General features: G+C 51.1%; 2 protein-coding genes across 7 annotated transcripts in view; one reads left to right on the forward strand and one right to left on the reverse strand.

Moving 5' to 3' along the window:
- Positions 1 to 180: 180 nt before the first annotated feature.
- On the reverse strand, positions 181 to 18,121 carry TMEM159 (transmembrane protein 159). 4 transcript variants are annotated; one of them, XM_016155533.2, is made up of 5 exons: positions 18,021 to 18,121; positions 15,987 to 16,185; positions 9,176 to 9,344; positions 6,608 to 6,746; positions 181 to 232 (listed from the first exon to the last, which is right to left on the reverse strand). In XM_016155533.2, the coding sequence occupies exons 2-5, from the start codon at positions 16,080 to 16,082 to the stop codon at positions 196 to 198; spliced, it is 441 nt and encodes a 146-aa protein (XP_016011019.2). In that variant the 5' UTR covers positions 16,083 to 16,185; positions 18,021 to 18,121; the 3' UTR covers positions 181 to 195. The 4 variants fall into 4 exon arrangements, with proteins under 4 accessions (XP_016011019.2, XP_016011018.2, XP_016011017.2 ...); XM_016155532.2 differs by lacking the exon at positions 181 to 232 and adding an exon at positions 2,268 to 2,606; XM_016155531.2 differs by lacking the exon at positions 181 to 232 and adding an exon at positions 4,014 to 4,322.
- Positions 18,122 to 18,686: 565 nt separating this feature from the next.
- DNAH3 (dynein axonemal heavy chain 3) overlaps positions 18,687 to 24,490 on the forward strand; it is a 115,262-nt gene continuing 109,458 nt past the window's right edge. Inside the window, exons 1-3 of one of the 3 annotated variants that reach the window (XM_016155487.2) lie at positions 18,687 to 18,976; positions 19,688 to 19,810; positions 23,433 to 23,482. In XM_016155487.2, the coding sequence (XP_016010973.2) occupies positions 23,444 to 23,482 (39 nt within the window). In that variant the 5' untranslated portion in view covers positions 18,687 to 18,976; positions 19,688 to 19,810; positions 23,433 to 23,443. Of the gene's footprint in view, positions 18,977 to 19,687; positions 19,811 to 22,972; positions 23,027 to 23,432; positions 23,483 to 24,490 lie in introns of those variants that run through there. The other 2 variants (XM_016155485.2, XM_016155488.2) reach the window with 2 other exon arrangements.

Consider the following 24,490-nt stretch of genomic DNA (forward strand, 5'->3'; position numbering starts at 1 on the left):
TGGCCTCGCCCCACTGGGGGCCAGCGGCACCCCTCACCCCAAAACCACAGCAAGGCGATGGAGAATGCCTGCAGACACGGCCAAACATCCCGGGGCTGGGGGTGGGGTCGGGGGGGGGGGCAGAGCACGACATCACCTCCAGTTGAGACCTGCTGTTGATTCCGTCTTCTCCGTCTTTCCAGTCGACGGTAAACATTATCCGGGGGCTTCTATGTACCAAGTTCTGGGCCACCTGAGAGGAAAGACTCAGACACTGTTTCCGGCCCCAGAGCACAGGCCGAGATGGGGCAGGTGGGGGCGGGGAGGCTGGATGGATACTTGTCGCAGCACGTGGGCCCTAGGGTGCAGCCCATGATCCCCACCTGTGGGCACGCATGCTCTCATGGGATCCCCTCCTCTCGGATGTGGGTGGGACCTGTGATTGCTTCCAACTCACAGAATATGGCAAAATTGACCGGACGTACGTGGATTACGCACACATGTTCGTGCATTACGTTCCAAGAATGTAAGGTACGTCCTGCTAAGAGACCCTCTCTCTCAGTGGTCTTAGAGAAACAAGCAGACCCACATGAGCTGCCACGTGAGGATCTGAGGGCCTCAGTCGCACCGCCTGCAAGAAACTGGATGGTGCCAACGACCACGTGAGCCGGGGGGCGGACCCTTCCCCAGCCGAGTGAGGACCCCGAACACACACACACCGCGAGAAAAATAGATGTGTTCTCTTAAGTCCATGGTTTGTGGGGGGCTTGCTATGTAACGACAGAGAACCCATACCCTCGGTAAGTGACTCGTGCACTAGAAAGTGACCTTCGGGAGTCCCGGGACCTTTTCATTCTGCGTTACCGAAGCCTCGGAACCCAGCCGGACGCATAACGGCAGACACCGGTGTGCAGGGAACACACATTCAGTGACCGCCCACTTGTAATATTAATACCCCGTGGACTGGCGGGAATGCGCAGCCCTTGGTCTCTAGTAGGGGTGGAGCCACCCTGAGTGACAGGTGTGGCCGGTTGTCATGGAGAATGTTTCCAAATTAAGGCCTTTATGCCCTACTGTGGCAGGAAGCTGCATTTTTTTTTTTTGTCTGCCTAGCAACCTTTTTCTTTTCTTCTGACATTCCTTCATGAGCCTCCTCGCATCTCTCCGCGCCCAGCACCCCGCAACCCTGTGTGGACCAGCGGGGCTGACCTAGCCCCTCCCCTGGTTTCTGAAGGCCAGGCCCAGCCCTGCCTCATCAGCATATTCCATCCCCCTGGCCACTGTGATTGGCTCGGCGTTGCTCACGTGACTCGAGCCTGTCCAATCAGGGCCAAACCGAGATTATCCGCGTGTACTGAGAGCAGCTCCCTTACCCGCCTCTGGTATCCATGGCAAGGATGCTGTCAGCTGGAGGGGCAGGAACCCCACGCGGGGAGGGCCTGCGTGAAGGAGCAGCGCGCCCCGAGAACAGCGGCGCTCCGAGCTGAAGAGAGAGAGAGGTGCCTGATGACACCACGGGGCCCCTGGCCCCCGCAGGGCCCCAAGGTCTACCCGCTGGCTTTTTTAGTTGAGTGAAATGAATCCCTCCCCCTCAGCCCCCATGTTTTAAGCCACTGTGAGTGGAATGTATATCACTGGCAACTAAAAAGCCTTATTACCCAGGACCTGCCATGAATCCACAGAGAAGGAATAAGCCGGTCTGATGTCCAGACAGAAAAGGAATAAGGTGTAAAGAAAAAATGCTCGTCTAAATAAATATTTATTGAATAAGATGCCATGGCAAATAAACCACTAAAGCAGAAACCCCAAAGGATTTTAAATTTTTCTGTAGTCCTTTAGCATTTTCACAGGACTGTTTAAAGGCTTAACATGGGAAGTTCTATAAAATAATACGAAAGTATCGAGTGCAAATATTTTAAAAAGTAACAGCACTTAACAGTACTCAAGGGGGAAAACCATACCTTCAGACTTTTTCAAAATGCTTTTGGCTATTAAATTAAGTTTGAACTCTATTTTCCAGCTTCGTCTGAGAGGCCGTTATTGCACAATGTTGCTGCCCTGATAAACGGCTGGTAAGGCAGAAGAGCGAGTTCTGTTTTGGGTTCCTCCCCCCCCTTCACCCCTATCTCTTGTTTCAAATGAGTAAATAAACAGTTCCTCTCATGCCTTTAAAAAAAGAAAAGAAAAAAAAAAAACAATCTACGATTCCCCCAAACTGTGCCCTTGGGAACAAGATCTGAGCCTTTGGAGTCAAGTGGGCAGGCGGCGAGGCTCAGGACCCTGCCAAGGTCAAGTCTGCGGCCCTGGGGAGAAGCGGGTGAGAGGTGGGAGGAGCCACTGAGCCCCACAGTTCCCTGCTGCTTGTCCACGTGAGGGTGGGCCAGCCGACAGAACCAGCATGGGAACAACGAGGCGTCCTGCTCCGCTGCCGCAGGCGGCCTGTCCGGGGAGTGCCGGGCCACCCAGCCTCCCAGAGTCCCACGGGGTGTGCACGATCCGACAGCCTTCCAGAGGTGGCTGGGGAAGAGCTCTGGTTCCGCTGGGTCGGTCATTCCTGGCGGCGCCCCTCTGAGGCCGTGGCCTTTGTCGCCAACAGGTCGTCGCCACTGGGGTTTTGCGTCAGTGGTCTGTTTGGTAACAAGAGGAGATGGTTAGCTCGAGGGCCTCTCCAAGGAGCGATGCTGAGAGCGTTCGGAGCTGAACACGTGACATTCTGGGACGGTTTCTTTTTAGCTGCTTCCTGTAACCACACCAGATTTGGGGCTATTCCGCTTTTACACAGTAAGAAACTGAGGGCGCAGAGGTTAAAATGACTGAACTGGGGAACAGGGATCATGGCCCCCCTTCCCCGTTCTCGTGTGGTTATTGTGTTTTCCCCAATTGTTGTCTGCGTCCTCACATAAATCCAGCGAGAAAGGCAGCGCGAGGAGCAGCCTTACTTTATCAACGAATGAAAGAAAACAGAAGTTAAATAACTTGTTCGAGGTCACACAGCTAAAAACGGCAGAGCCGGGATTCAGACCCTGGTCTGCAGACTCCAATTAACTGGCTGTTTCTCGACAACTTCGCCAGAGGGAGAGGAACGGTCTGGTCTTTTTTAGTGTCTGCGATGGCAGGTTTCAGAGGGAGGCGGGAGGGAGGTAGTGCTGTCGATGTTAACTGCATCTCAGGATAACTTGTCTCAGAATTTCACATAGCCTTGCCGGCCCCGATGCCCACTGTCGCGCACCGGAGCTTGGCTGGCTGGTGCTCATTTCCTAGGTTGATACTGCAGAAGCTGAGAAAGCCAAGTAGTCCATCCCCCGACCCTCCTTCCAGCTCAGGGTGGGCGTCTGACAAGATTCTAGCCAAGGAAATTGGGTGGGGGAGGATGGGGCGAGGTCCGGGAAAGAGTTCATTTACTCGATGGAAAGGGCCAGGCTCACCTGGTGAAGGAAGGCTCATTTTTCCCCCCCTTCAGCCTGCCTTGGAGGTACTTGCTGTGGCCAGAGGCATAGCAGCTTCGTTGTGGCCACGAGATCACACACCGATGGGTTAGAGATGGCAACGCAGAAAGGTGGGAGGTGCCTGGTACGTTGATGACACCACGGAGTGACCGCGCAAGCCCTGGGCGCTCCCACCTTTATGTTGTGCGATAAAAATAAACTCCCGTTTGTGTAGCCTAGTCATCTGCTTAGGCTTCGCATCACCTGCCACCCAAAGCATTCCCACCTAATGACAAAGGACTAAGAGGGAGGGAAACCTTCCCTGGCGTTTAGTGCAGCCGTGAGGAGGCTAGGCCCGCTCGGGTTGCTTCGGGAGACTGAGCGTGATGCAAAGTAAGTGATGTGGCGGCTCTAGAGACACAGGCTGCCCTGGCTGCCCCCCTTCCCCGAGCTGCGGGATCGGGAGGTCTTGCGGACTCCCTAACAAAGCGACCTGCGTTTTCCTTCTCAGGGACCGGCTGGTTTACGTAGGAGGCAGGTCAACGCCTTTCTTCAAAAGACCGGTCACTTTTCATAAGTACGTCTTACAGTTCTGTTCCCTTTTTTTTTCTTTTTCTAACAATTGTAGTTGTGTCATCCGTTGTCTTAGGGCCAAAATCCCATTCGCATTGTGGAATGAAGTTGTTCCTCTCTTCTCCCGCACCTATGCTTCGAGTCATTTAACGAGAGCGTTTTCTGTTTCTCGGGTGTAGAAGAGTTCACTAGTGCAGGGCTTTTCAGGTGACAGCGATCTGCACAATAGTATATCATGCCACGTGCCTTCCTCACTCGCATCCCTCACGAAGGCACGGTGGAGCTTTCCCCAGTACATTTGGAAGATGGGCATCACTCAATGAACCGATATCCTCCAAATGACCACTACGTAAAGTTATAAAATCAGGCATGGTAAAAAAAAAAAAAAAAGAAAAAAAATTCTATTAAAGTGCAGGATAGACCTGTGGATTTTAATATAACAAAGTAGAGCACATCCTTGAATAATGCCGTTCTGTTCGAATACTGACGAGAGGCCGTAGGAACCTGACTCTTGTTTATATCAATTACCTATGGTAAAATTGGCTTCGGACGTCATTTTGCCTAAAGCCTTAGAACCTATTGATGACTTTAAGTGAGGACGTGCTATACAAAAAGTTCACATGTCAGTTAACCCTTAGGAGACCGCCCCTTACTGAGGCGTGGTGTTCCGTCACAGAACACCCCGAGTCATCCGAAAAGGCTTTTCCGCCCTTCTCCGGCCACCCTTTGTGCGGCCAGGTGTTCCAGTTCAAGCGCTTCGGCTCGAGCAGCACATCGCGGCGCGTGCCCGCGGACGCGCAAACAAACCCCAGCGGCTCCTGCGACGCCGACGTGAATGCACCTGCGAGATGCGAGGCGGAGCCGCTCACGCGTGCGGCTCCTACAGGAAAATGCAGCCACTTTCCATGAGGATGTCATTCGTGTTAACAGATAATGTTGTTCTTTTTAAATGAATAAATATTTTTCAAGTTGGTGTTATAATGTCCATTAGAGAAATCATCAATACATTGAAAACACGTAGACAAAACCCTTCGAAAGACTCAATCGTTTTTTAAGACAGTAAAACGGGACCTGAGAACAAATAGCTTGAAAACTCTGCCCTACTTAAAACAATGGGTCCAAGTGCCTTGTTGGGGAGGATAAGGAGACCAAGCGCACATCCTGAGTATCTCTTTTGACCTCTTAATTTATAAATAGGTGGCTTTCCCATTTTGCTATTTCTTGCGACACAGCAGAACAGGCTTCAGAGGCAGGGAGGGATTTTGGCTCGGAAGCATCAGCCTCAATAAGCCAAATGGACCAACATTTCTCCTTTTATCTCCTTTAAGACCGAGAGTGATCAAAACACTTTACCAGAAGTTGAATGCAGCTCCAGGAATATCCACTAAGCAAGCCCATGAGACCCACACCTGAGAGATTTTAAATTATACTCACTTCACATTTTATTTTCCAATATATGCTAAACCCTTCGGTAAAAAGTTTAAGGAATATGCTGTAGAAAAACAAAATTCAAGATATTGCTGGTTCTTTTAGAGCAAAGGTTGGAGCACCATGGCCCTCGAGCCAAATCTAGTCTATTTTTATAAATAAAGTTTTATTAGAACATAGCGATGCTCATTTGCTTGCTTACCATCTATGCCATTTTCACACCACAGCAGCAGAGGTGAGTGGCTGCACTAGAGGCTTCATGAACTGCGAAGTCTAAAATAGCTACTTTCTGACCCCTTACAGAAACTGTTTGCTGACGCCTGTTGTAGAGTCACTTGGCATCTTGGTTCAGAGGCTTTGGAATTAACTGGCCTGGATTTGAGTCCTTTCCCTGCGACTTGGCCTCATTTTCCCTGTCACAGCATGGGGCTGGGACCTGCCCCACAGGATGGCTGTGACGATCACGGGAAAGTTCCTAACAGAGTCCCTGGCACAGAGCAAGAGCTTAATGGGTATTAGCCACCAATGTCAATTCAGCAAGAGCTTAAATGAAGCACAATGGAGTCACATCCCACTTGGGAATCAGATTCTAACATCAACAAGGACAAAAGGACAAAAATCGCCTCTGAAAATCCCTTAGGATGGTGGCCCATTATACACAAACACGCGGTCTCCCAGGAAGGTCCCCACAGCGCTGGTTTCCCCTGAGCATTTAAATAGATCACTGTTCCTTCCGTCAAGGCCCCGGACGAAGTAGCTGACATTCAGGAGTCATCACGTAGGAACGAAATCCGTGTACTCAAACGCAGGGGGTACACGCAGCGGTTAGACACGCACACTCCGAAGAGCGGAGGGGATCGGGACAGACTGTGGGACAGCAGAGTCCCAGCTCAGATTCACAGAAGAACAACACCTTGAGCTTTTGTAAATTCATGGGCATGTTTTTAAAGGAATCGATCAATAATAACTGCCTCGGAGAGTCGCCGCGGCAACAAAATGAGCTGTCGTGCGTGCTGGACGACAATAGGAGCAGGACACCACTGCAGTCGCCCGTCCGATGTGTGACGTGTCCGGGGAGCTGTGTGAACACCTGCCACCTACCTCTCGCCCCTTTGCTTCTAGACACCAACTGGGGTTAGGGCATTATTTATAAAAATCCCCCGAATGGAAAAGATTAAATTGTTACATTGACACGTATTTACCTGGGAGAAAACCAGTAGTTGACGAGGCTGGAGACCACCATGTAGGACACTACGATTGTCCCCGATACGGCGAGCGACACGAAGCCCAAGCCACAGAGGACACAAAGCAGAGAGAGGCCGCCCACAAAGATGACCAGGCCTGGAAGAGAATGTGGTTAGGGTAAGCATTCATCTAAAACAGGCACCGGACCCGGGGCCACCGTGTTTACGACAGTCAACTCGGATTTTCACAGCGAGTAGATTTCCCATGAAAATCCAGCTTTCTGGCATCGCTGCACGGTGGCAACTGGCTGACCCTCCCGGTTCCTCGGGCCCCGCTGTTCCCAAGTGTTTAGTCACGTACTGCCTGACAATGTCTCGGTCAACGACAGGCCACACACACAGTGTTTATAGAGCCTACAGCTGTGCACAGCCATGTCCCAGGCCATCATGGCCACTCCCTACTCACTGACGCACCGAGAGCAACTTCCAGTCTCGCAAGCTCCATTCGTGGCAAGTGTCCCCACAGGGGTGCCACCTACTGTACTGCACGTACGTGCCGTGCAGGCTTGAGCCGGGAGCACCAGGCTCTGCATCCGATCCAGCTGTGCGGAGGACCACACACCCAGGTTTGCGTGAGTCACTCTGCGACGTTTGCAGTGATGAAGTCGCCTAAGGGCACATTTCTCCCAGCGTTTCCCTGTCATTAGGCAGCACATGACTGCCCTGAGCTTGGAGCACTTTGCTCATTTTTGTCCCTTTCTGGCCCACAGGTGTTTGAGTTTGAGACTCCTTCATCCTCAAGGTCAGGGACGGGCTCCCTGTGGAAGCCTCTAGCAGGAGGCAGCCGAGGCAAGAACAGGGGCGGAAAATCACCTCCAATGTTTCAAACTGTCTAATGAACGCTAGAATTCATAAAGCGTTCATAGAAAGGCTCTGCGGGCTAAATAACGTAGAATCTAAATGTAGCTTTCGATTATGTACTTTGCAACGGATAGCCTGGCAACTACTACACATTAATCATAAGGTGTGATTGGTCATTTTACCCACCATGAGTATTAATGAATTACCATCAAATGGGCGCAGAGAAAACACATTTTTCATAATGTGGGGTCCGTGAGGGAAAAAGAGCCAAAGCTACAATGGAGAGAGCATGGACTTCTACAGTAGGCAAGCCCGAGTTTGGTCCTAGTTAAGTGATCACGGTGTGACTGGGCCTCCTGGAGTTTTACTTAACTCCTCTGTAGAAAGGGGTGTCGGCATGGCAATTAAATAACTTGTCGTGTGTGTGACGGACTGTGGTCATTTTTGGCTGCCCACTGCTTTCCCCGTCTCCCTTGTAACAAAATCCCACTTCCCAGAATAGAACTAATAACGCCCTTCCCCTCGCTTTGGGAGTGAACAAATAGCCCAGGACTTCACCCACTGTGATCGTTTCGGGGATGGACCCTGAAAAGGAAGGAAACCCTAGGATATCGATGGATGCGCTGCCTTTTCATAAAGATTGACAAAATCTTAGATCAGTGTTTTTCAAAAGGTGACCAATAACCATAGTATTAGAATCAGATGCATCAGGGAGGCTTGTTAAAAATTCAGATTTCTGGACCCTACTGCAGACCTCATCTCTGGATGAGGGCTGGAAGTCCGCATTGTGAAAAAGCAAGTTTAAGACTTACGCACACTCGAGCTCGAGAACCACCTTTCTAAAGGCTTCGCACAAGCTGCTCCTCTGTCTAGAAAGACCTTCCTTGCCAAAGGAAACCGAGATGTTACAGCACCTCTTAGAGTCCCGTCTCCTGTGAAGCTCCACGCAGGGGCCCCACCTTTCTCTCTAAATTCACTTTTGTTACTCGTTCCTTCATCCATCTATCCATCACTGTCTACTGGGCACCACTCTGCCAGGCTGCGTTTGGCTCATCTGCCTGCCATGCCCACCTTCTCTCTCAAGTGTAAATGGCCTTGTCCATAGCCTCCTGGGCAGGGGAACAATGCTGGGTGCCCTTAGCTCTGGGAAGCCGTAGAATGGACCAAAAGTGATTGCTTGACCTGATGACAACCACCTCTTTGGTCAGTACCTCGTGGTTCGTGGTCTGATTCGAAGGCAAACTGAGCCGATCAGATGCGCTTTCTCAGTAATTTTAACTCAAGAACACAGGGAGAAGTTGACAGTTGGCACCGAGACTTCAGGAGGGAGGGCGGGAAAGGGGGAACCGTGGAACCTAACGAAGGCCCTGGCGTGCGATGGGTGCTCGGTAGCTAGCTGTGCAGTGAATGGCCTCTCCGTTTAATGAAAATAGTCAACATTCACGGAGACCTATTCTGTGCCGTGGGTTGTGCTAAGTACTTTCTGGAACTGTCAGCTTCGATCCTGAGGATAACCCCTTGAGGTAGTATTATTACATCCCCATTTTACATAATAACTTGTCCAAAATTGCACCAGTGGGGTCCACGTTTTAACTACTCTGACGAGCTGCCTTGGGCGATGTGATTTTGACAATCGGGACCTTTGACAGGAGTGGCAGATGCCCGATAAAGAATGTCCTCCCGATCGAGTCATTTTCCAACGGGGCGAATAACTGAGCAGGATACCTTCCAGTACAATGACTCCCACGAAAGCGGCCAGGGAGGTGAGCACCACGAGGAGCAGGAAGAACCCAACGGGGACAGCCGACACAGCGACAAACACCAGCGAGGCGAGGCCCACGAAAGGATGCCTGTCCAGGCACTGGCCCACCGGAGACTTCAGAAAGGCGACCATCTGCAAGCAGAGAAGAAAGGGGCCAGGGTCGAACACCGCGTCTGCACGCCGCGTTGACGGAGCCGCCCGAGCTGCGGGACGCCTAACCAGAGGGCGCGAAGCTGGAAGGCTCCTGAGAGAGACGTCAACGCGACGGCAATCCGCCCAAGACGCGAGTCACCCCGGGGACGCCTTAAGGCGGCGGTGGACAGATGGCAAGTCTGAGGGCCCCAGCCAACCTCGGGTCTGGTGAAAAGAGGGAAGACCCAGCCACGGCTCTGCCGCTCAGCGCGCCCCCTCTCAGAAGGCACCCCCAGCAGCTGTGCGCACCCATGAACTGTACGGACAATGCGCCTACTTCCCAGAGGCACAGAGAGGTCGGTTCCTAGCTACTCGGCTTCGCCTGGGAGCCTGTTAGGAATGCAGGATCTCAGGCCCCGCCCAGACCCGCTCGATCAGATTCTCCTTTTTAACAAGATCCCCAGACGCTCTCTCTGCAGGCTGAGGCTGAGACTCGTCTAGGGTCATACAGCTTCCAAGTGGCAAAATCTAGTCATTCGAAGCTAACTATCCTCACTCCAAACGTGGAATGCTTTCAAAGACTGCCGCCTCATTAGGAAAAAACGCTCTGACGTCGTCAAGCTGGATGCCACGGGTGGGCCATCGCCTGACGACTCCTGCAAACTTAAGCTGCATTAATAAACGGTTCTCTTTCTTCGCCAGGTCAAAGGATTTGGGGGTCTGGCTCAGTGGGGGGGGCTGCTTTATGCAGAGCTGGCCCTAGGGGACCCCTTTCTTCTTATGCTACTCTCTCCTCAGCAATGACACGCTAGTTCCTGTTCCCTAGAAAAGTTTCATCATTCTAGAAATTTCCCCATCAAAACGGGTCCTTCCTGTGTCTCATTCCTTAGCGCCTTGTAGGCCAACTACTGAAATGAAGGTGTAATTGAAGCTACAGCAATCACAGACGCCACTACCCAAAACTCACGCGCCTCCTAAAAACAGCTGTTCACCCAGGTGATTCACACGGAGGGAGTGTGGGGGGCAAGCTGGAAGGCAGGAGGGTTTTATCGTTCAAGTTAACGGTGACCAAAGCTCAGGGCTCACCCCGCTTAGTTAGAAAAGGCGGCACCGAGGAGTCCCAGGCTTTGGTTTTGGGGCTTCAGCATCACCTCCTGATAACTCTTGACATATCCTGCCCGGCCACAAAATGGTGTCATGCCCACTGGCTACGCTGACTCCGGCTACTCCATTCTGGCATAAGCCACCAGAGATGTGGCTATTCAGCTTCTCCGGCCAGAGGGGACAGTACCAGGAATCGCCTCCGGGCTAGGAGGGCCCAGCTCTGAGACCCTAGGACCAGAACCCAGTGAGATTCTCCTGTGAGGGTGGCTGAAGGTGAGAGAGGCGAGGGACCACGAGAGGGCCAGGAGTGGGGCTGGCCCCTCGAGCCGTCTCAGGTCTTGATGGCGGTAGTCCACACATACCCTTAGTAAACCCCCCGGTGTAATATGACAGGGTAGTATATAAGGTGATCTGTAACCTCTCATCCTTATGGTCAGGAGACCCAGTAACCACGGTGGGGAGGAGCAGATAGGGCTGGGACACCAGAGGCCAGCCCTAAGAGCTGTACCGGGACTGCCCAGCACAGGGGCCACAGGCAGCCACTGAGCCTATGGAAGGCGGCTTATGTGCTAAACGAACTGGATTTTTAATTTAAATTTAAAAACTGAAATTTGATTTAGTCATTGGAAAATTTTCACATTGCAAGTAAGTTGGGTATGTTTCAAATAAGTTTTCAACTGTAAATTTTATGAACTCTAAATAGAGATCGAGTATTTCCAATGAAAATTTAGTATCTGAATTGAGTGCTCTGAGCATATAAAAAAGGATGTAAAAAAATTAATGATTATTAAATATTAATCACATGTTGAAATCATAATGTTTCGGATATATTGGGCTATTTAAAACATTATTAAAATTAATTTCACCTGTTTCACGTTATGTTTTTTAATGTGACTACTAGAAAATTTTAAATATACATGGGTCAGATAGTATATTCACTGGAAAGTAAGAAAACAGAAAGAAAAAAATGGGAAGCAAACTGCTGGCATTTGAGCAGGACTGTGACATAGTCCAAAAAACTAATTTAAGAAAAAAAAATTTTAAATCATTTCTTCAATTAAAAAAATTTAAAAGAAAAGAAAAGAAAAGAAAAGAAAAATGAGCCTGGCAGTCACGTGCGAGAGGCAGTTAGGAAGGTTTGCAAGAAATCAGGCAAGCGATGCGCATGCCGCAGAGGGAAGAGAGAGAGGAAACGTAGTCCGAAAGCAGAATGACAGAAGAAACGGCGACGGGACTTGGGGGCAGTTGGGCGTGGGGATCTGCCGTTTCCAGTCCCGAAAGAATCCGCTTCTTTCTCGGCCTCTTCCGAGCCTGCGCCCCACAACCAAGAAGCAGAAAGTCACTCAGATAATATGCAGGGAGCGTTGTCCGTCCGAGACAGTTGAGCCCAGCAGTTAGGGCCCGCCCTGCTGGTGCCAGTCTGTCCCAGAAGGGGAAGACGAGATTCGGTGACGCTCGATAGTTAATAACGGAGAACGTTCGGTAAACACTCGGGTGCTACGCACTGCCGTAGGTGCCCCCCCGTGTAATTTCCTCGTTTCCTTCTCGCTGCGATGCTGCGCGGCAGGTAAGGAGGAGCGACTTAACGTTATTTAAATCTAGGGGTTAGAACCTAGCAATTAACTTTTCATTCTCACGGCAACAGAGGGGGACGCAGTGGGAGGCTGGCGAGTGGGAGGACTTGCTACTCAGCGACACACGCTGTACTTTTCCGTCCCCATCCTGGAAGCGGGAACGGGTTACCCGACCCGGATTTTACAGGCTGGGTGCTGCGCTGAGGAGCCCAGCGATGCCAGGCGGGCACAGACTGGCGCCATCGCATGCCAGGCTCCGTGCTAAAGACTTCTCAGACAGCATCTCAGGTCGTCCTCGCAGCAAACCCTTAGGCCGGCATTGCCTATTTTAGAGGACATGGAGATTCGATGAGCCTAAGCGACTTGCCCTGGGTCAGATCGGGGTATTTTAAAATGCACACGTGAGTATGGGAGATTCCAGGGTAGGGACAACATAACCAGTATTTAAGAACGTGAAGGCTCCACCCGGAACTATTCAGGGCGACAGGACCATGCTCTGGTGTTAGAAAACAAAAGATAACCAGCGTCCATTGTCCTTTGCTAGCAGAGGGAAGGTGGGCAGAGGGGGCAGGATTATTTAAAACCACTGGTATGACAAGCCCAAAGTGCTGTGTGACAGTGTTTCCCAGGTCACGGTCCCTGCGTAACCAGTGATATGATTCAGGGTTGGCATACAGGTGCCTGGGGATGTATTTAAAAGACAGCCTTTGTGGAAGAAAAGGTCTGGCATGAATGCAAAACGACTCTGCTATGGGTACTCCACGTAAGGTGATACTGTGGGCGGGGCTTGGAGGGGACTCCTGCCAAGCTCCTCCTCCACCACCCTCCCCTCCTCACTGAAAACCGCCCCTCCCGCGGCAGGAGTAGGCTCTTGAAGCCAGCTTTGTATCAACAAAATGAAAAGCCCCAGTCTAGCTGCCGCCTCCCTGGCCATTGGTGACTTGGCCGAGCAGATTCTTGCTCTTAGGAACTGGACACTCCCAGACCAGGCCCCTTAGAGGGCTTCGGCTGGGAGCCGAGGGAGACACGGGGAGCCGAAGGTGCCAGACTGAACAATCCTGTCTGCCCAGGTGAACGGAAGAGCCCAGGCTGCGGAGGGAGGAAGATGTGGCAGGTGCAGAAGACAAAACTAGAGAAGCAACATGGCCCCAAACACGGTGTGGAGAGAGCGTCACATCTGACCCCAGTGACCGGTCCTGACGCCCTGGTTCTGACGCCCAAGGCTCTGGCCCGGTTCACTTGTAAGAAAGTCTTACATTTCCCCAAACGCCCGCAGGTCCCACCCACTGGTTAATCTGCTTAAGCTGTTTTGAGCGGATTTCTGACTCTCTCCGTCTAAAAGTAAAAAAAAAAAAAGTAAAACGATTAAAATTTGAGGAGGCATTCCAGAGACTTCCTAGAAGAGACGATGAAGCTGTTACACAAACACTCCATCTGGAGGCTACCTATTCATATCTAGAGTTCAAGGGACATATTAACCTCTCAGAGAAGTTTCACAATTACTTGGGGAAAGAAATCATTTAAATATCCCAGAAACAATGGGATAGCTGTGTAAATTTTGGTGTGTCAATATGATAGAAGTTTCTACTACCAGTAAAAGCAATTGTTTCGAGGACTCATGCTTCAATATGGAAAAAACCAATGTATAATAGCAAGCAAAAATAAAAACACAGAACTATATCTGTCATGATTATAACAACATGCATAAAAATTACGTAGTGAAGGAGCCTAATAATAATAATGATGATGATAATGCTAGATTTGTTAGTGATTCGCTTTCCTTTTTCCTCTAATATGACTGTATTGAGTTAATATAATTATTCATTCAATTAATCCAATAAAATATTTTTAAAACACTATTCTTCCTCAGGCCTATCAAGAACATCAAGGCTTAGCCAACTGATAACCTGCGCCCTCATTCTGAGAGTTGGCTGGCCTGGTAGTTATCTAGCCCAAATGTATTCTAAATGACCAAGGCTGAGGACCTAAGATCAAGGGCAGAGTTCACATGCTTTAAATGCCCACCTCAGAAGGTGGACGTGACTATTAAATAAGACACACCAAACACCTGGCATAGTGCTTGGCACATAGTAAGTGCTCAGTGGAGGTGAGTCAGTCATAGTCATTCCCCATGAATTGCGGATTTCATAGTTATAAATTTGCTTACTCACTAAAATTGATTCGTAACCCCCAAATCAACACTTGCGGTGCATTCGCAAACATGCACAAAGCAGCGAAAAGTTTGACTTGCCTGATACGCACATTCCCAGGTGAGGTCAAACCAGGTGACACTCCACCTTCTTGTTTCCGCTATCTAAAGAACAGTCCTTTTCACTGTCTATTTATGTCGTCTTTTTTTTTTTCCTTCACATTTTTATGTTTTTTGTTGGTAATTTCACTATTTAAAATGGCATCCATGTACAGAAGTCACATCTAGTGTTCCTGGGTGTAAGAAAGCAGTGGTGTGCCTTACAGAGAAAATAAAGTGTTCGGTGAGCTTTGTCCAGGCGAGTTATGGTGCAGCTGGCCACGAGGTCCACGCTAATGAATCAACCATGTGCATTAAACACAGTGTCTTTAAACAGAAATATACATAAACCAGGTTATGTGTTAATTTTTGATGAAAATGCTGTAACCAGAAGTTTGCCAGAACCTAATCCTGCATCTCCCCTAGGAGCAAAGGTTCAGCACTTGCGAATTCAGTGTTCAAGGTGACTTTATGGGACACAATGTATAATGAGAATGAACCGTAGAAGGTGGATGAGCATGAGGGCCTTTCTTACTGAGCTAACTTGTACAACAAGAGTCTCAGCCTGCTGACTAGAAGGCTACTTGTCGAATTTAAAAATAGCTTGCTAAATCCACAAAGAGTACCAGAAGCATTTTGGGATGAGTCCAGGAGGGATCTCCATGGAGTATATTACTCCAGATTGCACAGTGATATCTCCTCAAATAGACCCTAGTGGAACTGTGCTATCCGATACAAAAAACAGATTGCAAAACAGTTTATTTTGTTGCACATACATGTATATTTTTATGAGTAGAAAAAGTCTAGAAGGATATACAAGAAAATGTTAACAGTACTATATCTGAGAGTTGTTATTTTTTCCCTGAAAAGCATGCAGCAGAGAGCAATAAGGTAAATATGCAAGAAAGTGAAATATACTATCTGAAGCCCCCTTGCCCTTGAATGGCTACTGAACACCTGGAAAGTGGCCAGTTCAAAGTGAAACGTACTGTGTAAAATACAAACTCGTTTTGAAGACTCAGTACAAAAAAAAAAAAAAAAAGAGTATAAAGCATCTCAATAACTTTTTGCCATAAATCATTCTCTACTTCATTTTCCAAATGATAACATTTGGATATATCAGGTTAAGTAAAATACATTACTAAAATTAATTCCACCCGCTTCATTTTAAATGTGACTACCAGAAAACTTTAAATCACACATGTGGCTCATGTCGTATTTCTAGTGGAACACCGAACACTAATCTTAAAGTAGACTTTGGCCCCCTCATTTTCAGGGTAACAGAGAAGCCGAAATTAAGAACAAAACTGAAAAGCTATGATATCTGTGACAAAGACTGAGAGTCATCTCTATATCCAGCTAAAGAGTTGCATTTGCCACAAATGGTGGTCATGTGACTGAATTTTGGTCTATGAGATGTGTTTGGATTAATCGTATGTGTGACTTCCAGGAAGTCTCCTGAAATTCAGGGTGGCTTGCAAGTCTGTCTTCCCCTTCTCCTCCATCCTGTTGCCTGGAATATGGACGTGATGGCCGATGCTCTAGCAGCCATCTCGGACAATGAACCTGAAGGTCATAACTTAGACATGGCGGGGTGCTAAGGTAGAGATTCCTGACCTATCTCCAAATTCTACTTGCGAGAGACATAACCTTCCGTGGTGTTTAAACTAGTGTTATTTTGGGACTTTCTATTACACGTACTGATTGGAAACTGACCTTCGAGTTATTCTGGATGGATTCTATCAGCAAAGACAGCTTTCTCTGCAATTCCTCGAAGTCCTTCGAGGTACTCGGCATTTCCTCTTTGGCCATCCTGCGACCCGCTTCGATCTCTTAGGGCTTAATTCTTCTACCACTAAGCTCTCCAGGGCAGGGAGCAGCCAAATCTCTCATGTCACCCCGTCTCTTGCTGTCGCTGGAAAAAATGAAAAGTTTCTTAAAGCATTAGTGCTCTTACCCAAACGGCCCAATGAGAGCCTTTACACACTGTCTTTACACACTGATGTTGGGTGCACAGAGAGAGGGTAACTTGACAGTATCTACCGAAATTTCAAATTGCACACACCTTGATCCAACAATTTCTTTTCCAGGAACCCGAAAGAAATAAACGGGTATATCAAAGTGTGCCAAAAGCATGCGCAGTGGATCCTTGATTATAATATATAATAAATAACAAACGGTGGAAAGAAGCTAATGGTCTGGCTAAATAATGATAAATTCATACAATGGAGAATTATATTGTTGATAAAATGATAATGTGGCTACTTAGTGACATGAAAATATGTCCACAATAAGTGAAAAAAAATTATTAAAGAATTATAAAATACTCCATATGGTTACATACACATATGTATTTTATGTATATATCCCATAGTAAAAGATCTAGAAGGACATCTAACAAAATATTAATGGTATGACCTCTGAGAGCTTGTTTGTTTTTTTTGGCTTGACAAAAAACTGAGAAGAATATAGAAAAAAGAAAGAAAGCTGAATACACAATTTCAAGTCCCATTACCTTCTTTTTTACCCTCCAAAAAACCTTTCTCAAACAGTGATGGTGGCCAATTTCTTTATTTTCTACCCACGCCAAACAAGCTGGCTCCCAAATGCATTGTGCCATAAATCATTCTCTACTTTCGTGTAAGCCTCTGCCCCTTGACAAGTGAAGTGCCTGACCGCAGTCCTACTGGGTGACTCAACGACCTGGAATTTCCAGGACTGTCCCGATCTCACATAATTATCTATTTTTTATTGACTGTCCCGCCTACGAATTAAGCGAGTGGGAGACGCTGTGAACACCTCCAGCGTCCAGCACGCACGTTCAGGCCCATTTTCATCATCTCGGCTGGCGATCCTGCGCCACGGTCCCGCCGGCGAAACAGGAGCCCGCGGGGCCCGGGAGGCCCAAGCCCTCCTCTGCCATGCTCCGTCTTCGAAGCTGCAGCTGGCGCGGAGCTGGACTGTGGGATGCTCCCAGCGCTCAGTTGCCCGAAGCTCATCTGTGCGACGAGCAGGAACAAGCCCGGCTCCCCGTCCTGCTCTGCCCGGGCCTGGGAAACCCGGGGCCACCCGGACCGGTTTGGGGAGCTCGCTGGGGGTCAGAGTGGCAGGGGCCACAGCTGTCAAACGCACCCAGCCGGCCGCCAACGCCCAGGCCCCCCCCTCAGCCACTCACCCCTCCGAAGGGTGTCCCGGGGCCCTGAGAAGCCTCCGGAAGAGGAAGGCGGCACCCCGTAACCGGCGGCCCGCAGGCGCCCCGCCGCCTCCGCCCCTCCGGGGGCAAACAGCTACCCCGAACGTTCCGGGGCGGCGTGCGGGGCGCGGGGCGCAGTGGGCCCACCCAGGCCGGCTCCCAGGAGTTCGGCCTTCGGAAACGCGGGGGAGGGGCGCGCGGTTCCTCGGGGTCGGAGCGGCGGGGCGGGGGGCGACGCCGGGGGACACAGGCTGAGGCAGCGGCGCTCGGGGGCATCGAGTGCCCTGTCACTAACGTGGGGGTCTAGGAGCACCCCGCTCTTCGGGGACGAGGAGGAGGTCCTCGGAAGGAAGAGGAAGCCGCTGAGGAGGACGGCGCCCGTTTCCATAAATCCCGAGGAGACGGTTTGCAGCCTCTCTTCCCTAAACCGCGGACGGAGGGCCGCAGGCGGGGGACAGCGACTGCCCCCCGAACCCTGCCCCGCGCTCCTCCTCCCGCCCTGCCGCGCGGGGGTCTGGCCCGCTCGGCGCCCGGTTCTTTCGCGCGGGAGCTCTTACCAGGTCCCGGCGGCCAAGCTGTGCAGAGCCGGGGGAGGCAGGAGGAGCAGGAGGGGACCCGGCTTCCCGCCTCTCACCCGGGCCCCGCCCCTCACCAGGCCCCGCCCCTCACTCGCTTCCCGTCCCTCACCCGGGCCCCGCCCCTCCACCGCTTCCCGCCCCTCACCCGGGCCCCGCCCCTCGCCAGGCCCCGTCCCTCTACCGCTTCCCGCCCCTCACCCAGGCCCCGCCCCTCCACCGCTTCCCGCCCCTCACCCGGGCCCCGCCCCTCACCAGGCCCCGTCCCTCCACCGCTTCCCGCCCCTCACCCAGGCCCCGGCCCCTCGTTCAGTTTCTCCCCCTCTCACCCAGGCCCTGCCCCTCACAAAGGCCCCGCCCCTCCCCTCGCTCCCCGCCCCTCGTCTGGGCCCCGCCCCCTCCAGCCCCGCCCCTCGTTCAGTTTCTCCCCCTCACCCGGGCCCCGCCCCTCACCCAGGCCCCACCCCTCCACCGCTTTTCGCCCCTCTCCCGCCCCGCCCCTCGTTCCGTTTCTCCCCCTCTCGTCCAGGTCCCGCCCCTCGCTCATGCCCCGCCCCCCGTTCCTCCTCCGGCCCCGCCCTACAGCTCGGGCCCCGCCCCTCGCCTGGGGTCTCTCGCGTGCGGCCTAAAGCTCCGGCAAAAGCCCACCTTGCCGCCCCGCAGCCCCCTCAGCAGAGCGCGCTTCCCTCCCTCACGCGCTTGGAGCCAGCGGGACAAGCCCGAGTGGTTTACAGATGAGGAAAGCGAGGCCCAGAGAGAGCTGCCCTTCCGTCCGCCTTGTCTTGAAGTGCGAGTGCCCAGGCCACCCTGGGGACAGGACAGGTGCACTGGCCGCCGAGAATGGCCTTTCGCAGGGTCCGAGGGCTTCCGCCCGCCTGCCTACCCCGAACCAACTCTTCTGGAAACGTCCCTGCAGCTCAGGACACACAAGTCGAGAGGTAGGACTCTGACGGGAAGGTTTTAAGCATTCCGTCTCAAATGCGAGCGTCACGAGCCGGTGAGACCCTTGTAACAGGCCAATTATATCATTAGTATCTCCACTTTTTTAATAGATGAGAAAGCCTGAACCCTAGCCGGGGCACGTGCTCCCCGGCCCCCAATCCAGCCCTGCCAGCTGGGACTCGGTGGCCGCGCTATCGCCCTTCTGTGCTGGAAAGTTCTGCGTTGAGGGGGCCTCCTGTGCGTTGTAGCAGATTCAGGAGCGTACTCGATACCACTAGTACTCCCCTCGCCCCTTGTGGCAACCAAAACTGTCCCCGAACATTGCCAAATGTCCCCTGGGGGGACGGAAGGGGGCATGGTCATTCCTGATTTAGAACCGCTGCGGTAGAGATACTGATAAAGACCATGGGGTGGGGGTGGGGGGGGTCGTCCAGCGTCCTGGGCTCTGGTTCCCTGGTGATTCTCACTGTGACCTTGGATGAGTTACCTCTCTGGGCCTCGGCCTCATCTGCAAAATGACAGACCGGAGCACCGGCCTGGGACCTGTACTCAGCTACCTTTCCGTGTGGCCTGTGTGCCCGTGGCACCCTGGCAAAGAGAAAAGCAGTCACAGGGCTTTAGTGAGGACTGACGTCACCTATCGGAAACGTAGGAGAGGCTCCAGAATATTTGATGGTATTATTTCTCATTTTTACTAATTTTTCTAGGAATAATCAGGATGGCGGATACAGAAATAAGCTAGGGAATCATCATAAACCAAGGGTTCCGTCTCTAACTCCACAACAGCCAAGAAAATGGGAACTAAGGTGGAGACAGGAGGATGTAGACAGGTAAGTGTCCCTAAATTGTTAAGTTTCAGGCACTCCCATGTGATTCAGCTGCGCTGTGATGAGTACCCACTCGGAAAAAGCTTTGTGTTCGACGTAAAACAAAACTTTACAACCCTGATTTCCTGGGGGGTGCCGCTTTGAAAGCTGAGTTGAAGCCTCTACTGGGATTTTTGTTCAAGAGTGCCATCTAGGGGCGCCTGGGTGAATCCCTTAATTCCCACCTCTCATTTTTGTAGGGCCAGCCAGGTTTTCCTTCTCCTTGTGTGTTGGCTGATTCCCCCACCACATTATTTATTTACCTGATGGGGGGGGGTTGGGGGAGGGGGTCTTGGCATCTCTCCATTGCATCGGGACTTGGCTCTTGATGAGTCAGTAAACTGTACCTTTCCCACAGTTATTTACTCTGGCTAAGCAGCCATTTTAGGCCACAGAAAAGGTCTGCCAGGAGCACTGGGCTTTAAGAAATGTGTGAAAATTTTCAATAGTGTCCCATATGCTCCTTAAACTATTTTTATAGTCTTGGGATCTTATCTCTTGCCATTCTGATTGAGTGTCCTTGGCTTTCCCATCTTCTAGATAGGGCATTTGATCATTTTCTTTATTCACTTTGTTTATTCCTTGGTTTATTCCATTTAATAGACTTCTCATCTCAGATAATGTGTTCTTCATTTCAGACTGGTTTCCTTTTATAATTTCCATTTCCATTTTTATGTTTTTTATCTCTTTGTTGAAGTTCTCACTGAATTTATCTACACTTTCCAAAACATCTCTGAGAACCTTTATAACCAGTGTTTTGATCTCTGCATCCGTTAGATTCCTTGACTCCATTCTATCTGGATCTCTGTTCTGTTCTCTCATGATGTTTCTGCTTCTTTGTCTTGCCATTTTGGCTGCCTTTCTGTGTCTCTTTCTATGTGCTAAGCAAAGCCCTAAGTCTCCTAGTCTTTTAGTGAGGATTTGTAAAGTAGGTGTCCAGTGGCACAGCCCTGAGATTGGCTCAGGTACAGGCCATATTTAGCCCCCAGCCTGTGCCCCTCTGGGGCCGCGTGTTAAGATTCAGCAAGCAATCCGCTGCTGCTGTGCTTATAGCTGCCTCAAAAGGCCACACCAGAAACCGAGGCCAGCTGCCTCCAGTGTGGGTCTCAGCAAGGAGCACCTGACTCACTGAGGATACACCTGGATGTGGCTTGGGTGGGGCCCGAGTTGGGGGAGGCAGGGATTCAAGGAATCCTCCGGGTAGAGTGATCTCTGTTATCCAGTTTGACGATGTCATGGCTACGGCTGCGCTGTGTCCCTGCACTGGTAGCGGGGACAGGGAACAATGGATGCACTTCCGTACAGAGCGAGTCTCGCTTCAGCCCTCACGCCGACATTGTCTCCCTGTGAGTCTCCAGTACCCCCTGCGTGCAGCCGAATCGGCCCTGGTGCTCAGAGCGAGCAGATCTGTCACCGCGAAAATTCGCTTGCGGATGCGGCACCTTTAAGAGGCGTCTGCCGCTGCTACAGCCTGCGTCCCCCTCAGCCACTGGGCACGGGGCAGCCCCGCATCCTCGGCTCGTCCTACCTTCGGCCGTTTCAGGGTGCTTTCTGGGATCTCTCCCTAGTTGTATGGCTTGTTCCTCTAGGTCCCAGGAGATTTTTCCTCGCTGCTGCTCCTTGGTTCCATCACAACTTTGATTTGGTCGCCAGAGGGATGAACAGAGCCTCTATCATCTATGCCATTCCTCCCCCACCCCCCTTTTCTGAGTTCTTGAGAAGATGCGGAGCGGTGATGCTCGTTAACCACTTAGCACGGTGCCAGCATCTCGTATAGCTCCGCTGACGGAAGCTGTTATTGTTGCCTTGACATTTTCGAGCACAGGTAGACTCAAAGCACACTAAATTTCAGATAGAGGCATGTGAGAGTACCAGGCCCTTTCCAGGCTCTTTACGTTGTTGGTTGCAGCAGCTGGATTGGGGGGACATAGGCTTTCATGCCCTATTATATGGGGCCTGGTAATAACCTCCTTTCTGTCTAAACCAAAGTCTCAAACCCTGCTACTGGCTCATTTACTGCAAACCCTATTCGAAACGTTGACGTGCCTTATGGTAGAGAGTACAATTACAAGAGATGGGGAACCCCAGATGTCCTTTGAAAGTATGGAGAGCCAGCTTTGAGGAGGAAGAAGGAAAAGGGGACACGGAAGTCCTTGGCGCTATGCAGTGCTCATTGTGGGAGCTCAGAAGCGTTTGTGTCTGGACGGGCACTTTTTGGGAAGAGCCCTGGACTCTGGAGTCTTAAGGACAAGGTTCGAATCGGATCGGTGCTACTTATGAGTCGCGTCGCCTTGGGAAAGCTATTTAAGTTCTCTCAGTTTTGGTTTCTCCATCCATAAAATGGGAACATCATGGAGCGTTGGGGGGAAATTGCGTGAAGAAAGGACTATGGAAGCGTGACACCCAAAAGGTCTCAGTGTCTAACTTGATTTTGAGAGAACTTTGCTTTGAATGGTTGGGCAGCAGCTCACTCACAGCAGCTGTGTGTGAGTATATGTGTTTATAACAGTAACGATGTCAGCCAACAAATTTACTATGTCGGTGACCAAACTGTCTCCGGACTGAGGGGGTCCCCAGGATGCAGGACTTACAGTGTTAAAACCCAGAAAGTCCCAGGAAATTGGAGGTATATTGGTCCTCCTTCTACTATGGGCAAACTGCTTTACAGGCGTTATCTTAAACCTTCAAACCTACCCTGTGGGCCATCTTACATTAAAAAAAAAAAAAAGAGAGAGAGAGAGACACTTGGAGAGATTAAGCAACTTGCTTGAGCCATATAGCTAATTAATGGGATGGGCAGGATCTGAACCCAGACCCGTCCAACTCTAGAGCCCAAGGACTTTAACTACCAGCCTACGTACGTTTAGACTTCTCCAAAGGCACTACCCTTTATTACCTCTCACCTCTACATTCCTGGATCGTTGCTAGACACCCTCCCAAGACCCCTCCCATCGTCAGATTTCCTGCCGCCCAGCCGGGCCTCCAGCAAAGGGAGACGTGAGGACACCCAACGAAGTCAAGCCCGGTCTTGTATCTGGGCACAGCGGAGGCCTCTCCTCCCTTAGCAACAGACGCTGCTGCCTGGCGACAGTCCCCAGGGCCCGGGTACAGCACCTCCAACGTTAAAACAGCCCGGAGAGGAGGAGAGAGAAGAGCTCAGGCTGCCGGGGGGATCGTTTGGTGGGGTGCTCCCTCCCTGTTCTCTGTTTTAATGTGTAACCCTGCTTCGGGTTCTCCTCTACGGTGAACTCGGCGCATTCCTGGAAAGGTTCCAGGAGAGGAAGGGGAGGGAAGTGTGGCCATCGCAGGAGGAGGAGCCGGAACCACGCACACACGGCCCGGCGGGGCCCCCACGCCGGCCCCTCGTTCTCCCGCTCCCCTCTGTCTCCCCTTCTCCCAGGGACTCCTCCGGGGGGGGGGGGCTGACGTCTGTGACCTCAGAGAGGCAGCCCTGTGAGCAGGGGTTCCGGAACGTCCGGAAAGTTCCATTTTCCATGTCATCCCCATTACGCTCTAAGAAAGTTTGAGCTTCAGAGCCACTGGTAGGAGAGGAAGGAATCGAGAGCTCTTTGTTCATTTTTCACAGGTCCGATTAGGATGTGTAACGTGGACGACATGGACGGCTCATGTCATGAGGTACGTATGAATTTTAAGGTGTGTTTCTTAAATTTAACTTGTATTTTCAACGCGAGAGTGGGCAGGAAAGGGATGTTTTGATTGTAGCCCAGTTGCCACGTTAGACTCCCTTGACTGAGCAAGTGTCTAAGCCCATTTTTATTCTGTATCCTTTAAATATGTGTTTTTTTTTTCCTGAAGTAGGGTTTTGAATCCATACATCAGAATACCTTGGGAAGCGTCTTAAAAACATAGAGACTTGGCCTTGTCCTCCAAGAGGCTGATCCAAAAGGTCTGGGGTGGGGCCCTGGAATCTGCCTTTTTTAGCTAAAACATGAGTGATTCTGCCGTAGCAGGTCCTCAGGTGAGCATGGGCACGGCAGGTCTGGAGGACATGCAAACGTCACATCAGAAATAAGCTGCCCGCAAGTAACAGCTACCCCTGGTCTAGGTGCCAGACTCTTGGTCGTCAAAGTGAAGATCCACTAGATGGCCGTACACTCCAGTGCCCAGAGGAGCACTTTAAATAGAAACGTTACGAAATTAAAGACTTGTCAATGGTGACAGGGCCCACCCTCTGAAACGAAAACTCCCTGGAATTTAGCAGAACACTTTGGCAGTAATGTGTTTCACAAAGCATTTGGCGCAGCTGGGCGGTTCTTACGGAAATCTCCACCTCATCTCCCCGGAGGCTCAGATGGAGCCGAGGACGCCCTCTTCCCTCTGTCCTGGAGCCGATTCCTGGGTCTGCTCCTCTGGCGTGTGTCCCGCGTGTCCCCGTCCCACGGACCGAGGTGTTTCCTGCCGTCGGGGTGTCTGTGGTTCTGCGCCTGCCGGTCTTTGTCTGCCCCTACGCACCGGCCGAAAGTTTGCTTCGTTCTCCAGGGGTTCCTCCTTCCCTCTGCCGTGTCCCCCAGAATGCTTCACGCCGGTTTGCTTTCTTGCAAAATGTTGCTGCTCTGCTTTCTTTATTCTCCCGGGAGTCGCTTATCTTTTCGTAGGACGACTCGGCTGTCTCTCTGTCTCCCC

This window comes from Rousettus aegyptiacus, unplaced genomic scaffold (genome assembly GCF_014176215.1).
Source record: "Rousettus aegyptiacus isolate mRouAeg1 unplaced genomic scaffold, mRouAeg1.p scaffold_m13_p_8, whole genome shotgun sequence".
Lineage (NCBI taxonomy): Eukaryota > Metazoa > Chordata > Mammalia > Chiroptera > Pteropodidae > Rousettus > Rousettus aegyptiacus.